Source organism: Heloderma suspectum, chromosome 6, assembly GCF_057233095.1.
Source record: "Heloderma suspectum isolate Gila_16-S chromosome 6, 16-S_ref, whole genome shotgun sequence".
Taxonomy (NCBI): Eukaryota; Metazoa; Chordata; class Lepidosauria; order Squamata; family Helodermatidae; genus Heloderma; species Heloderma suspectum.
The window spans coordinates 482,756-495,992 of NC_139463.1; the positions used below are offsets into that span (position 1 = coordinate 482,756).

A 13,237-nucleotide genomic window follows, 5' to 3' on the forward strand; every position below is an offset into this window, starting at 1 on the left:
TCCTAGGAAAGGTGACACATCATAGTAAATAAATAAAATGACAGGAAGTGTGCAGTCTTTTGGGAATTACAGCTCTCATTGAGGAACCCCTGAGAGGGTCCCCAGGACACAGCCTGAAGCCACCACTCTAGCCATTTTATTATTTTACATAGTTTTGTTTTATTTCATATTCTGCTCTTCCTCCACAGCTCAGGGTGGCAAACTTCCCCCACCTCTGTTTTTATCCCCACAACAACAGCCCTATCGAGAGTGACTGGCACAGCAAGCTTCGTACCTAGCAGAGATTTGAATCTGGCTCTCCTTAGTCAATATTCCGACCAGCAGACTACATGACTATTCATACTGGTCTGATGTTTTCTTACTATTGTACACCACATAGAAGGAGAGGTGGAGATGGATAAATACACCTCCTCTGGCAGAGGGACACGTCCATCCTCAGAGGTCACAGATGCAATTCTCCACACAGCTCCACCTAGGGATGCCTGGACCTGCCACAGAGAAGCAAACAGAAGCTGTTTGCCAATGAACACCCTGGGAGAAGGAAGTGCAGATCACTCCGGAGGGTACAAGTGCAGCAGGGGAGTGCCAAGCAAGGGGGCCTGCCAGGTGGACAGAAATGGCTGGTAAGGGGAAAGGCAGGATGGATGGAGCCGCAGGAAGGAGGGAGAAGCTGCACTGGTAAACACAAAGGCCACTGACACTCCCAATGGGAGACTCAGATTCACCTCTGAAACCTCCTTCGACATCCCATCTTACGACTGTGACTAAATGCAAGGCTGCATGGCTTCAAAACCAGGCAAATTTCTTCCCCCACCCACACCCCGCCTCTCCCGCTTTTGCTTTGCTTACCATCTAACCTGATGAAGAATTCTGGAGAACTCTAAAGCTCGCCACTATATTGTGACCTTTAAGTTTGCTTAATAAAGGTAATGCCCTGGTGCAGATTTTGGAATTGTTCTTATGGCCAACACAGCTACCTTTGCTTTTTGTGTTATATAAGGTGTGCCTCTAGCTTCTGCTAGAGCTTTCTGCAAGCAAGTCTTCCCTGGCAATGCTGACATGCATTTTATGTAAGTTATATATAATGGTTCCATCAAAAATGAAACTGAATTATCAGGGCACATCTGACAAATTAATTATTTCAAAACACCAGCAGGGAACATGTCACATATACCCCTTCTCCAAAAGGACAGGATCATCACACACCAAGGCCCAGAACAGCAGTAAACATTCTGCTGTTCCTGCTCCATTTAAAATCTCCATCTCCAATCTGATCTGAATATCTAAATCTGAATTATCACAGCAAAAGAGAGATGTGGTGCTCACACCTTTTTTATCTGTTGCCATGGTGATTAGATAAAATTCACGCCAAGGCTCCAGGGGAAGGATGGAATTATTTCAGACAGAATCTCACCCCATTTGGCAAGAACGACAATGAAAACACGTAACTGGCCTGAGCACAATCCTGAGGACATGGGAAGGGGGGCAGGGCAGGAGGCAAGTCATTCTGGAGTGGGGGATGGGGGGAAGAACCAACCAAACACCACAAGACCAGGGAATACTTAGCTGGTCCCATGCAAAGCCCTACAGAGATTTCTTTACCGCATCAAAGCCAAGTGGGAATTCCCAAGAAGTTGCTGCATGTCTTCCAATGACGGCTGATCAGTCACATTTCATGGCACATCTCCCACACTCTCCCACCGAGGGCCACATCAAGGCTTCCATCGTCTGGCAGGAAGGGGAGCTGGCGGGAGAGCCGAATCAGGAGCTGCGGGTTGCCTCCAGCCTTCCCCAAAAGAGGCCTTCTTCGACAAATGCAACTCGCTCACTTGCAACGGGTGGAGCCCGTTTGAAATAAGTCCCTCCATCAAGGCAGCCTGGGCCAGCTTACTGCAGATCTGAAGAGAGCCCAGCCAAATTTGGGGAGGAGCACACACTTGCCCCTCCATGGACGCTGTTGTGAATCCCCACTTCCTATAGACCCACTGCACACGCTCTGCTTGCCCCCGCAAGTCTGCTCCCAGCAGCTCCTGGGAAGGGTCTTTCCTTTTCCCCCCTTGAGCCCCTCACAAGCCAAATCAAAAGCATCAAGTAGACGGTGGGGATGATTTGGGAGGGTGGGGATGGCTGGGGCATCAGAAAAGGGAATCCACGTGGAATTCTCTTGGGCCCTTTTCGGAAAGGGCTGCAGGTGCTATTCTTTGTGGAAATTTATCCTTTTTATACCAAGGCATGACACTTGGGGGCAGGGGGGAGCAGGGAGAGACAGGTATCAAAAGCAAGACTGCAGCAGCTGCTCACCAAAACCGTGGCAATTTGCTGAACACTGTTTGTTGGGGCAGAAATGGGGAGCCGCCCAAAGATACTGCAGAGAATAGCCCAGCTCATCCTCAAACATTCTCTAGGGGAACCGCGAAATGCAAACTTTCTCCTCTAGCCTCCAAGTCACACACATGCCTGGCAGGCAGCTACTTGTCTGTGCTTGTGCAATGCTCACAGAGACAGGCGGGCAGTTACCTGCTGCTGCTGTTAGCAAGTGGGGATGGAAGCCCCCTCCCTTCCTCAGCTGTTTACCTTTCCCAATGCACCTGCTTTAATCCGGCAGCTCCCAAGGGGAGTTGCAGCTGCCGTGTAACTGCCTGAGATCTGAGGGTGCCACCTTGGCAGCCAGGTGCCCGGACAGCTAGAGAGGGAAATGCCTTCCTCTGTGGTCGCGTCCTCCTCCTTTCTCCACACCACTCCACTGGCTATCCCCAGACAAGGCTCTGCTCTAGTTCACTAGCTGTTGGACCAAGTGTGCCCACTTTTTCATGCGCGCGCTCTCTCTCCCTCTCCCTCTCTCTCACACACACAACACACACACACACACACACACAAATGCAGAACATCCTAGGTAGTATCAGTGCTGCATTAGTGCTGCTCACCAGTCTAGTGAGCAGGCAAGCAAAGAGTTATAAAGCCAACAGCTGGAAAGGTTCTTCCACTGCAGATTACTGCCTGTCCCCTCCCTGAAGAAAGGCAAACAAGAATTCTCTTTCAGCTCCCATTGTTGTGCTCAGCACCCCGGTCTTTTGTGGCAGCAGCAGATCACTGCCCTCTAAAGAGAGCACGCATTGAGCAAGGACAAAGTGGCTTCTCTGTGCCGAGGAGGCAAAGCTGTGCCTTGGCTCTGCCTGCGAGATACCACCTGGCCGGGGCTGGCAGCCAAGCTACTATGCAAAGGCTCAGCTCAGCTCAGCGCAGGCAGCTGAATATGAATGGGAGCACAACAGCCATAAATACGCCCGGTAGCTTTAATTTTGGGTAGCCTCATGCTGAGTCTCCTGGCGCTCATTATATCTGGAGAGAAAATAAAATGATTTTTAAAAATATAGAATTTAATTTGATTCCAGATTATTAAAGACTAAACGTTAACGCACAACAGAGACAGAAAAAGGAGAGTAAAAACAACTAATGAAGAAAAGGGGATTTCCCCATAAAATTACGTGTTAATTTTACCTCTCCAGCAAACTCATGACGATGAGGCAAATTAACTGGATCAATCTCTAATCTCATGGGAGGGCAGGCAGGCAGGCAGGCAGGCAGGCAGGCAGGCAGGCAGGCAGGCAGGCAGGCAGGCACTCCCATGCTATTAACTTTAGCGAGGCTTATAAAGCACAGGACCAGGAAAGGGGAGCTCAACACTGGAGTAAGAGAGGCTCTGAAAGGCCAAACCCCACAAGAATTCCAGAAAACCCCAAGTCATCAAATGGACAATGAAAGCCCCCATATTTTCACAGAGTCTTTTATTCTCCTTTCCCCCATGGCAAATCTGCAATTTGGAAGTTTGGGGATTTGTACACCTGACCCCTTGCCCTCATCAAACAAAGGGCCACAACCATCACGCTCTAAAGCGCAATGCCATTACAGCCCCAGCCAACCTGCTCTAAGCTCCACACCAGTCCGGGGGGGGAGGGGTCGTTATTTATTTATTCTAAACCTTTTACTCAAAAGCTGTCATGGCAGCAGCAAAGTATTGTGGGAAATGATGCCCAGAGTCTATTCTCCTCCTTAGTCTCCTTCTTTGCCCCATAATACTTCCTGTGCCTGCAGCCCCAAACCCATCAAGGGTGGCAGAGGACAGTCGTCATAACACGAAGAGATCCAGCATAACAGGAGACTTCAAGAGATCTTCAGCTACTGTGCGGTATAGAAATAAATACATACATACATACATACATACATGCTCCGGACCAAGAGCTGAAGCACGCCAAGCCCAGCCACAGGACAAAGCTCCACGATATTGCATGGCAGGCAACCAAATTCTGATATGAGGATGAAGAGAGGCACTTTTCAGGCTGCCCACCAACATCCAGGTGCCACTCAAAGCCAAACGCTTACATGACAGGATGCCTAAAGAGCTGAAGTCCCACAGCCTTCCTACTCAAAATGCCCCACCGACACACAGCCAAAGTAACGTTTTTACTGAGTCTACCCTGCCCAGTAGAGAACTGACTTAGATATAAATATCCCAAATAAATGCCTAAAGAGAGAGGGAAATGTTTGTGGACAATCTCCTTATCTTGTCTATCTAAAAGAACATCTCCTCCCACTCAGTGTCCCACTAAAAAAGCATCTCAGCCCCACTGGCAAAACATCAAGGTAAAAAGACATGAAGCACACATGTGAGTTAAGCACCTGTGCAAGTCTGGCAACCGGGCAATCAGGCCACAGCTGTTGACCCTTCCCTGCCTCCTGCTAGTAAAGAACTTAGTTTTTCAGATAAACCCAATAACAACAAGCAAAAAGGTTAAAAGCAAGCACAGGAATGCACGCTGTCCAATGTCACATGTATGATGAAGTCATAGTTGTGTGCTTGGGGCCAGCTAGGCAGGCGAAGCTGAGGAGTCTCAATGCGTGGATGAGACGGTGGTGTAGGGAGGAGGGGTTCAGCTTTCGTAGGCACTGGGGAACGTTTGGGATACGCTGCGCCTGCACAAAGGGATGGGCTCCACTTGAGCTAGAAGGGAAGCAGACTGCTGGAGCTTAGCATCAAAAAGGTGGCAGAGCAGCTTCTGAACTGAGCTCTCGGGGAAAGCGGCAAGAGCTGGGGAGCTTCCGGTTCGGGGTGGATCATCCCTTGGGGATGGAGGTGAAAATGTGTCTGATTGCCCAAATGGGGACAGGGTGGAAACTGGCCATGAGCACAGAGAAAACATGATGGCCAGTCAAAGAGGCCAAGGAGCCACAGGGGAAAATGCACAGGGCAGAGGCATCTGGAGGAGGACGTTCTGCACAGGTGCCTCTGTGCTAATGCTGGAACCCTGCAAGCCAAGGTGGGAGAGCAGCAGTGCTTGGTTTGAATGGAGAACTTGGACAGAGTGGGCATAACGGAAATGGCACGGAGAGAATGCGGTGGGATACGGTCATCTCTGGAGCCAGACTCTATAGGAAAGGCAAGGAAGGGCGTCCTGGAGGAGGTGTCGCCCTGGATGGCAAAGAGGGCACAGCGTCAAGCAGACTAGAAAGCCTAAAAGGGGCAGAGTCTGCCACTGAATCCCTGTGGGTGACAACACCAGGCCCAAATGTAATTTAGTATCAGGGACTTGCTGCTGTCCCCACAACCAAAGTACTCTGGGTGATCTTGAGATGGAGATTAAATCAGGGAGGCCTCCAAAGGAGAAAGTGTTGTGGTAATGGAGGATCTCAACTGTCCTCACAAAGACAGTTGCTTGAAGCACAAGCATGAGGATGCCATTGCACTCACGTCCTGCTTGTGAACCTCCCAATGGGGCATCCGGTTGGTCTCTGTGGGAGCAGAATGAAAGACTAGATAGTCCTTTGGTCTGACCCAGCAGGGCTCTTCTTATATTCTGATATACTTGCCTGGACCCATGGATTATCTCTAGGAGCTCTCCCCTGGAAGCCACCACCCAGTGAAGTTAGATGGGTGGCTACAAGAGAGAGGACCTTCTCACTTGTGGCACCATGTTTATGAAATGGCCTCTCCAAGCAGGCCTGACACCCACACTTACATTTTCAGCTGCAAAAACATTCCACTCTCCCAGGCATTTTAGATTTTTATGATTGGGATTTTATTTCTCAAGGGCTTTTAAATTTGTATTTTATTCGTTATGTATAACCTGTTTTTCTTATTGTGTGCACCACCCTGAAAACTTTCAGTTATAGGGCAGCATGTTAATATCATAAATAAACAAACAAACAAACAATTTTGTCCCTATAATTTCTGCACTTCTTTAGATAGGCAATATCTGGATTTGCTTCCTCCCTACAGTTTGCTACACCACATGTGCTTCGCCCCCCCCCCCCCAAGCACAGGTGACCAGATTTTGCCGCTTCAAATGAAGTGTTGCTGTAGGGTGTCCATGGTATCTGCCGCTCTCCCCGCTCCTGTTGGAAGAGGGATGTCCCGGAGCTGGCTTGCTGTGCTGCACATCCACCAAAATGAATTTTTAAAAACCCAATAGATCAAGACCAACGACTAGCCACAGGGTTCAAAATCGCAGCCTCGGTGTGCAGCACTATCTCAGAGAAGACCTGCCGCCATCCTGCAAGCACCACAGTTGAGACACTGATCATGGGACCTTTCATTAAAATCCAAAACCCAGGGAGTGGGACTGCGTGTCTGCAGGGTGATGGAGAACTAGAGGCAAGATAGATTTGGATGTGAGCACCGACAAAGCAAATGGGTTTTTGAAAACCTGTAATTTCTCCGCAACCCCTGACTTGACTAAACACACATTCTTAGACAGCAGCACAGTTAGGCAGGCATTAAACCAAAATGAAGCAGACTAATCATGATGCATGTGTAGGATAACGTTCTGTACGAGAACTCATCTTTGATTTCAGGGTAAATTTCAATGTTGCCAAGTTAACCAAATAATTCAGCCAGCAATTTCACAAACAGTGGGAGGAGGAGGAGGAGGAGGAGGAGGAGGAGGAGGAGGAGGCCACTGCAGCTGCAGCAACCTGGAAGGGATGCAAAGCGAGCAAGTGCAACCAGGCAAAGATTATTTTTGACAGATGCTCAGTGGGCTCGCCCCAAAGCACGTGCTTCTGGGGAGCTAGAGAAGGAAGGCTAGGCACACACAGAGGCTGGCACCCTGCAAAGCAAACTGCATTCCAGGGAAGACACAACCTCATTATGACGCACGTTACAAGGATGAGGCACTCTGAGCCACGAAACATCATTAAAACAGACCCTGAACTGCCATGGGGCTCTTCCTCCAGCAAGAGCCTGCTCCCCACCCAACCCCCAGAGCTTCACATCTGACTACAGCCAGTCTCAGGTGGCTTTGCACTCATGCCACAGTGGTGCAGTTGCCCAGAAATCCACTAGTTCCCCTGACTGGACTCTGGACACCTCCTGCTCAGGTTCTGTAGCCACCACACGTTCTGTACTCCAGGAATCAGGGCACTCTTTCTACTGCTGTGATCCTTAAGTCTCAGATTGTTGGCTGGGTTAGTTCTCCAATATGGAACCTCTGCTCCAGAAAGGCCACCCAGATTGTGGGATCCTGCCACAAGGTGTACACACCCTAGAAAGCTCATCCCAGCCTTTGAGGACCAACAGGAGAGCCGCGCATGAACATTATCCAACAGACGAAAGCAGACGTTGCCCCAGGCCAACACTGCTCACAAATCAATGAGCAATTTATAAAATCCGTTTCCCTTTCCTTCCAATAATGCAGGGCGTGCATTGAAAAGGTCAAATGGAGGGATGGGGCTCCCTTGGCAACCCTTTCCCCCTCTTCTGGGCCTGCCCAAATCCTGCCCATCTCTGCAGAACTGGGACTTTGATGCAGGTAGGTCTTGGGTTGAAGACAGACAGTTTTTAAAAACCAGTCGAGGCCTTACAACACACCTCGCAGATTGTTTCAGCCGAGTGTTTCCTTCCAAAGACAGCTCAACGTCACATCCTTGGGCCATCTGATGGTTTTTAATTATGATTCACTTGCAAGCCAACCACAAACTTTGGTCTATGCAGCTCCTGTTGGGCAAGGCAGCATCTACCTCACCAGCTTGACGGGAACAAGATCACACTTCCCTTGTTCCTTGGCATGAACACAGAATCACAGCCACTCTTTTCCCGCCCCCATGCCCACCCCCAGAACCAAAGACAAGCTTCAAAGGGCCCTGCAGAATCAATATCCCACAGAGACAGCCTGCTATGGGATGCTGGTGGAGAATCTACTCCAGGTCTGTAACTCCACAGAAAGCGTTTGTACCCCATTAGCACTGGGGCTGGGCAAGAGCCGCTACAACCCCCAGCCTGCATCACACTGTGACCCTTGGGCCAGTGACTGCAAGAGAGACAGAGAGAGAGAGGCTTTTCCACCCCTCCCCGCCCCCCAAGGGAAACCTCCTGAAGGACACAAGGAACAGCCACTGGAGAAAGGAGGCAGGTGGGGCGGCACGGCCTCTTCTCTTACCAGAGACGATAGACACTGTGTCTTTCTCCCAGGACACGACACTGACATATTCTTGCACCGAAGAAGGGATGAGGCACTTGAAAACAGCCACGTTTCCACGCATTGACCTTTGATCCTCCACCCGGACTGTGTAAGGTTCCCTGAAAACTGGGGAGAAAAGGACAGGGAGGTGGTCAGTGGGGCAGAAGAGTCAGCAATGCACTTCACACAGGATTTCACCTTCTCTGTTCCTCATACCACTCCACCCTATGGAGGCCAGCACAGTCATGCCATGAGTAAGTCTCCCGCACCCCCCATCCCCACCCCTCCACCCCTGTACATTATGGACACAATTCAAACTTTATTGGAGTCCACAACCTTCCACCTCACCTAATGCACCAGAAACCCAGTAAAATAAACAAGGATCACACTACAGAAAATAAGTTAACAAGCCACGCCCTGAAAGCTAATTAAAGAAGGTACGCCAGCAATTTATTTCTTTTTTAAAAATATGTATGATCCCATATAACCAAGTGCTCTGGGCAGCTTACAACAGGCATAAAAATGTAAAAAACGTACAATAAAACTACACATTTTAAAAGGCTAAATTGAAAAGATGTGTCCTGACCCCCTCTCTACAGGCCAAGCGAGTAGGGGTCAATCGTAGTCCTTGAGGGAGCGCATTCCGTAGTTTGGGGCGACACAAGGGAAAGCCTTTCCACGCATGTCTGACAAATGGGCCCCTGCAGGTAATGGTGCCTTCAAAGGGGCCTCTCTGCAGATCTTGATACATGGGCAGGTTCACAGTGAGACAGGCAGTCCCTTAGATAGCCAAGTCCCACGCTGTTCAGGGCTTTAAAGGTTAAGACCAGCCCCTTGAATGGAGCCTGGGAAGCAACTAGCAACTAGTGTAGATCTTTCAAGACGAGTGTAACATGGTTCCAATACCATGCACCGGTTAGCAGCCTTGCTACCACATTCTGCACCAATTGAAACTTCCAGACACTCTTCAGGGGGAGCCCCATGTAGCACGCACGGCAATAGTCTAAATGTGACGCAAGCAAAGCGCGGACGACTACTGCTGAGCCAGACCGATTCCGGAGGGGGCACCGTCGGCGCACCGAGCGTAGCTGTGCAAACTCACTCCTTACCTCCGCCACAGCCACCCAAAGACCCAGGGGCAGCATAGGATTAAGGAGCGCTCCCACGCTACGGACCTGATCCTTCCGGTAACCTTGTCTTGCAGGGGAGTTGCTCCGACCCCCTAATAACAGCGGTGGTCCTTTTCTGCGTTCTTCCAGCTCTGCAATACCCTTTCGGAGGAGCCACAACCAGCAGCCCAAGCAAGAGGTTACCTGGGCACAGCCAGCTGATGCTCGGGCACCAGCCTCAGCAGTAAAGCTCCTTCGTCCCACTGGGGCCACCGGCGCCTCCAGTAACTAAGCCGGATCGTGGAACACCCCCGGCTGTCTATTGTACTCCGGCAGTGGGGAGGGCAGCCCCCGCCAGGACAAGCTGAGCACCACACTCCTCTCGCCTGGGCAGAGACAGCGCCTGCCTTCCTGCCTTCGTTTTGTCTGGCCTGAGCTGCGGTTATTGAGAGAACCACTCAAGGCTGTCCCCGTGCAGCGAGTGCCACACAGTGCCAGGGCGGGCCTCGCATCCCTCCTGCTCCTCCTGCTACCCCAGGACCTGCCCCTGCCCCTGCCCCGGCTCCTCAGACCTGCCCCTGCCCCTGTTTGTGCTGGCATCCAAGCCAAGGAGAGGGTATGAGAGTGATGGAAGCAGTTTAAGCAATACATCTCCGCTTTGGACTTCCCCCTTCTCCCCCAGTCAGGGGGAGGACAATCATGGGTTATGGAGACTGCAGGACATATAACCTGGAGGGCGGGGCGGGGGAGAACAGATAGAGTATAGAACGTCTGTGGGAGATGGTCATGGCAAAGAAACATCCACCATGCTACAGGAAGAGTGGGAAATTTAACCTCCAAGTTGGTGGACAGAACTCTGAATTAGTGTTAGGTTCAAGGGCTCCTCCTTCCCCCACCCATTAAGGATCCAGAGGGAAACATGCCTTGACATGCATATTACATCTAGTATACTGAAAAGAGTGGGCTCCCCCAGCAGTGCTTTTTGAAGTTATTGATTGATTGATTGATTGATTGATTTGATTTGTGCCCTGCCTATGTACCCCCCAAAAATGGCACTCAAGGTGGCTTATGATCATAAATAAAATTTGATTAAAACAATAAAACAAATGCATTAAAACACAATTAAAAATACAACAATAACAGAATAAGAACAGCATTCAACCCAACAAGCCCGCTTACATGCCAAAGGCCTTCTTGGAAAAAGCGGTCTCTGCCCGCTGGTGAAAGCACAGCAGAGAAGGGGTGAACCTAGCCCCCCTTAGGAGGGAGTTCCACAGCCTCGGAGTGGCCCCCAAGGAGGCGCTCCCTTGTGTCACCACCAAATGTGCCTCTGAAGGTGGCGGTCTCTCGTGAAGACCTTAAGGCGTGGGCAGGTACATACGGGAGCGGGTGGTCTTTCAGGTCGCTGGTAGCCTGGTCCCAAGCCGTATAGGGCTTTGTAGGTCACAGCCAGCACTTTGAATTCTGCCCCCAGACAGACAGGTAGCCAGTGAAACTGCTGCAACAAGGAGGTCACATGATCCCTGTAACCAGCCAGTCATCAGTCTGGCTGCAGCATCCTGGACCAGCTGAAGTTTCTGAAGCGTTTTCGAAGACAACCCCACATGGAGCATCTTACAGTAGTCCAAACAGGATGTGACCATAGTATGCATGACCGTGGCCAGATCAGACGTCTCCACTGGGTACTGAGAATCAACAACAGTATTTTGCAATGTCAAACACTACAATGCTGAAGCCACCAATGAGAGGCCGGGATCAACTCTTGGAGCTCCAAACATGCAGTTTTTGCCTAGGCTACCACCAAGCACCATCACAGACCAATGTAGAAGCTCATCTGGATGAAAGTGGCGACCCTGCCCAGACTAAGCAACAGCCAACAGGGATACCACCTAGGGCAAAAGGCAGAAGCCAGAGCTTGTGCCCCCCCCCCCTCATTTCAGGGTCTTCAGAGTAAAATCCTAACTAGAAATGAGTCTTGGCCGGGTTAGGAAATAACCATCTTCAAACAACAACAACAACACACATCTGCTGGTAAAAGAAAAAACGATCCTCCCTCCCACTTTGCTCCTACAGCCAACATAGGGGTGGGGTGCAAAAGAGGGGGAGTCCCCTCCACATGCTGAGAATACTAGAGAAATGCTCCTTCTACCAAGCACAGCTTCTACCCCTACCTTTAAAATAAAATCACTCCCTCCAATCCCCCCCTTTTTATAACCAATATTGTAATTCAGGTAAATAATTCACTTCTGCGTATTTCATGCCAGTCTACACTGCAACGCCCGAAAGGAAGCAAGCTCCGTTGGTCCCTCCGAGGCGGTGTGCTCTGCCAGCCCCATGCTTAATAGGTCACCTAATGGAACCACTGGGGGCTCCCAGCCCAGCCAGCCCTTGTCAATCATTGACCAGAAGAGCTCCTCCGCCACTCTGGGCATCGTGCCCCTCTCCTCTCCTCCATTAGCCACCAGATTCTTTAGGCTGCAGCAAACAAGGCGGGGGGGGGGGCTTGCAAAGGAACCTCTCCCTGGCAGGAATGTGACCAGCTTCATCCAGCCCCACTGCACGGAAAGCAGGATGAGGCCTCACCAGCAGGGCTTGCCTGGAGAAGCCGGCGTGGCGAGGCCTTCTGCGCAACTCAAAAGCTTGCACTTCTCTGCCCCGACAGACACACACCCAACAGAACAGATTGGCCTCCTCTAGGCAATGCCTCTTGTTCTCTGGTCCCAGCGGTCTAAGCTGCCCTCAGTCAAGAACTGTCACCCTCCTCCACCTGCCCCCCTCGTAAAGCAGCCCACTCAGAAGACAAGACTCAGACCCAGCCCACTCCCTGCTAGTCAGTCAGTATTTCATTCATTTATGTATTTATTTCATTTCTGTCATGCCTTTCTACCTGGAAATGGCACTCAGGGTTGTTAACACTGAAAATAAAAACATAATTAAGACAATAATAAAACAAATGCATTAAAAACGCCATTAAAAGGCAACAACAAAAGAATAAAAAAACAGTACTTAAACAGTACCTGCTTTAACCCGGATATTTGGGCTCCTGATTTTGCCCGCGGAATTCTCTGCGGTACAAAAATAGTCGTTGTCGTGGATAAAGCTATTGAAGGCAGATGGCGAGAACGGGTAGAGCTGAAGCGTCCCATTGGCATGGACGTGGCGGATGTGCGGGACGTCATAGATGTCATCCCCAGTGGCCAGGTACCAGCGAAGGGCAGCACTGGGGGACCCTGCAGCTGGGCAAGGGATCACCCCCCCCACGGTGCTGGAGAAGGTCACCTGCTGGACGGAGTCATTCACGAAGTAGAGGCTGGTCCCGACACCTTCGGTGTGTGCTACAGGGAGGAAGGAGAGAAAAGGAATGAAATGGAGACCAAGCGTTACTAGGAGGGACGTCAGGAGCATCCCCATGCAAACCCCAAAGGGTGGCCCAGTCAGCTATTGCCACAGGGAGCTTCCCACCCCACCCTGCATTTCACAGCACCAAGGAAATGATACTGACAGGGGCTCTCCCCTGGCAAGACTGACTGAGGAACCATCTCCAGAAACAAGCCAGCTGCCTTCGAAGCTCACTTCCAGCCCCCAAGGCCACCGCAAGGCCTACAACAGGAGCGGGCAAGCCCGTACCCACCAGATAGGTAGATATGGAAGGAGGAGCTGCACACGCAGTCCTTT

The 13,237-nt window shown here is 50.7% G+C and overlaps 1 protein-coding gene across 1 annotated transcript in view; it reads right to left on the minus strand.

Moving 5' to 3' along the window:
* DSCAML1 (DS cell adhesion molecule like 1) overlaps positions 1–12,973 on the minus strand; it is a 251,109-nt gene extending 238,136 nt beyond the window's left edge. The window contains exons 1-2 of the mRNA XM_084807087.1: positions 12,580–12,973; positions 8,433–8,579 (exon numbers count right to left, since the gene is read on the minus strand). Of these exons, the coding sequence (XP_084663213.1) occupies positions 8,433–8,579; positions 12,580–12,973 (541 nt within the window). The remainder of the gene's footprint in view (positions 1–8,432; positions 8,580–12,579) is intronic.
* Positions 12,974–13,237: the final 264 nt, after the last annotated feature.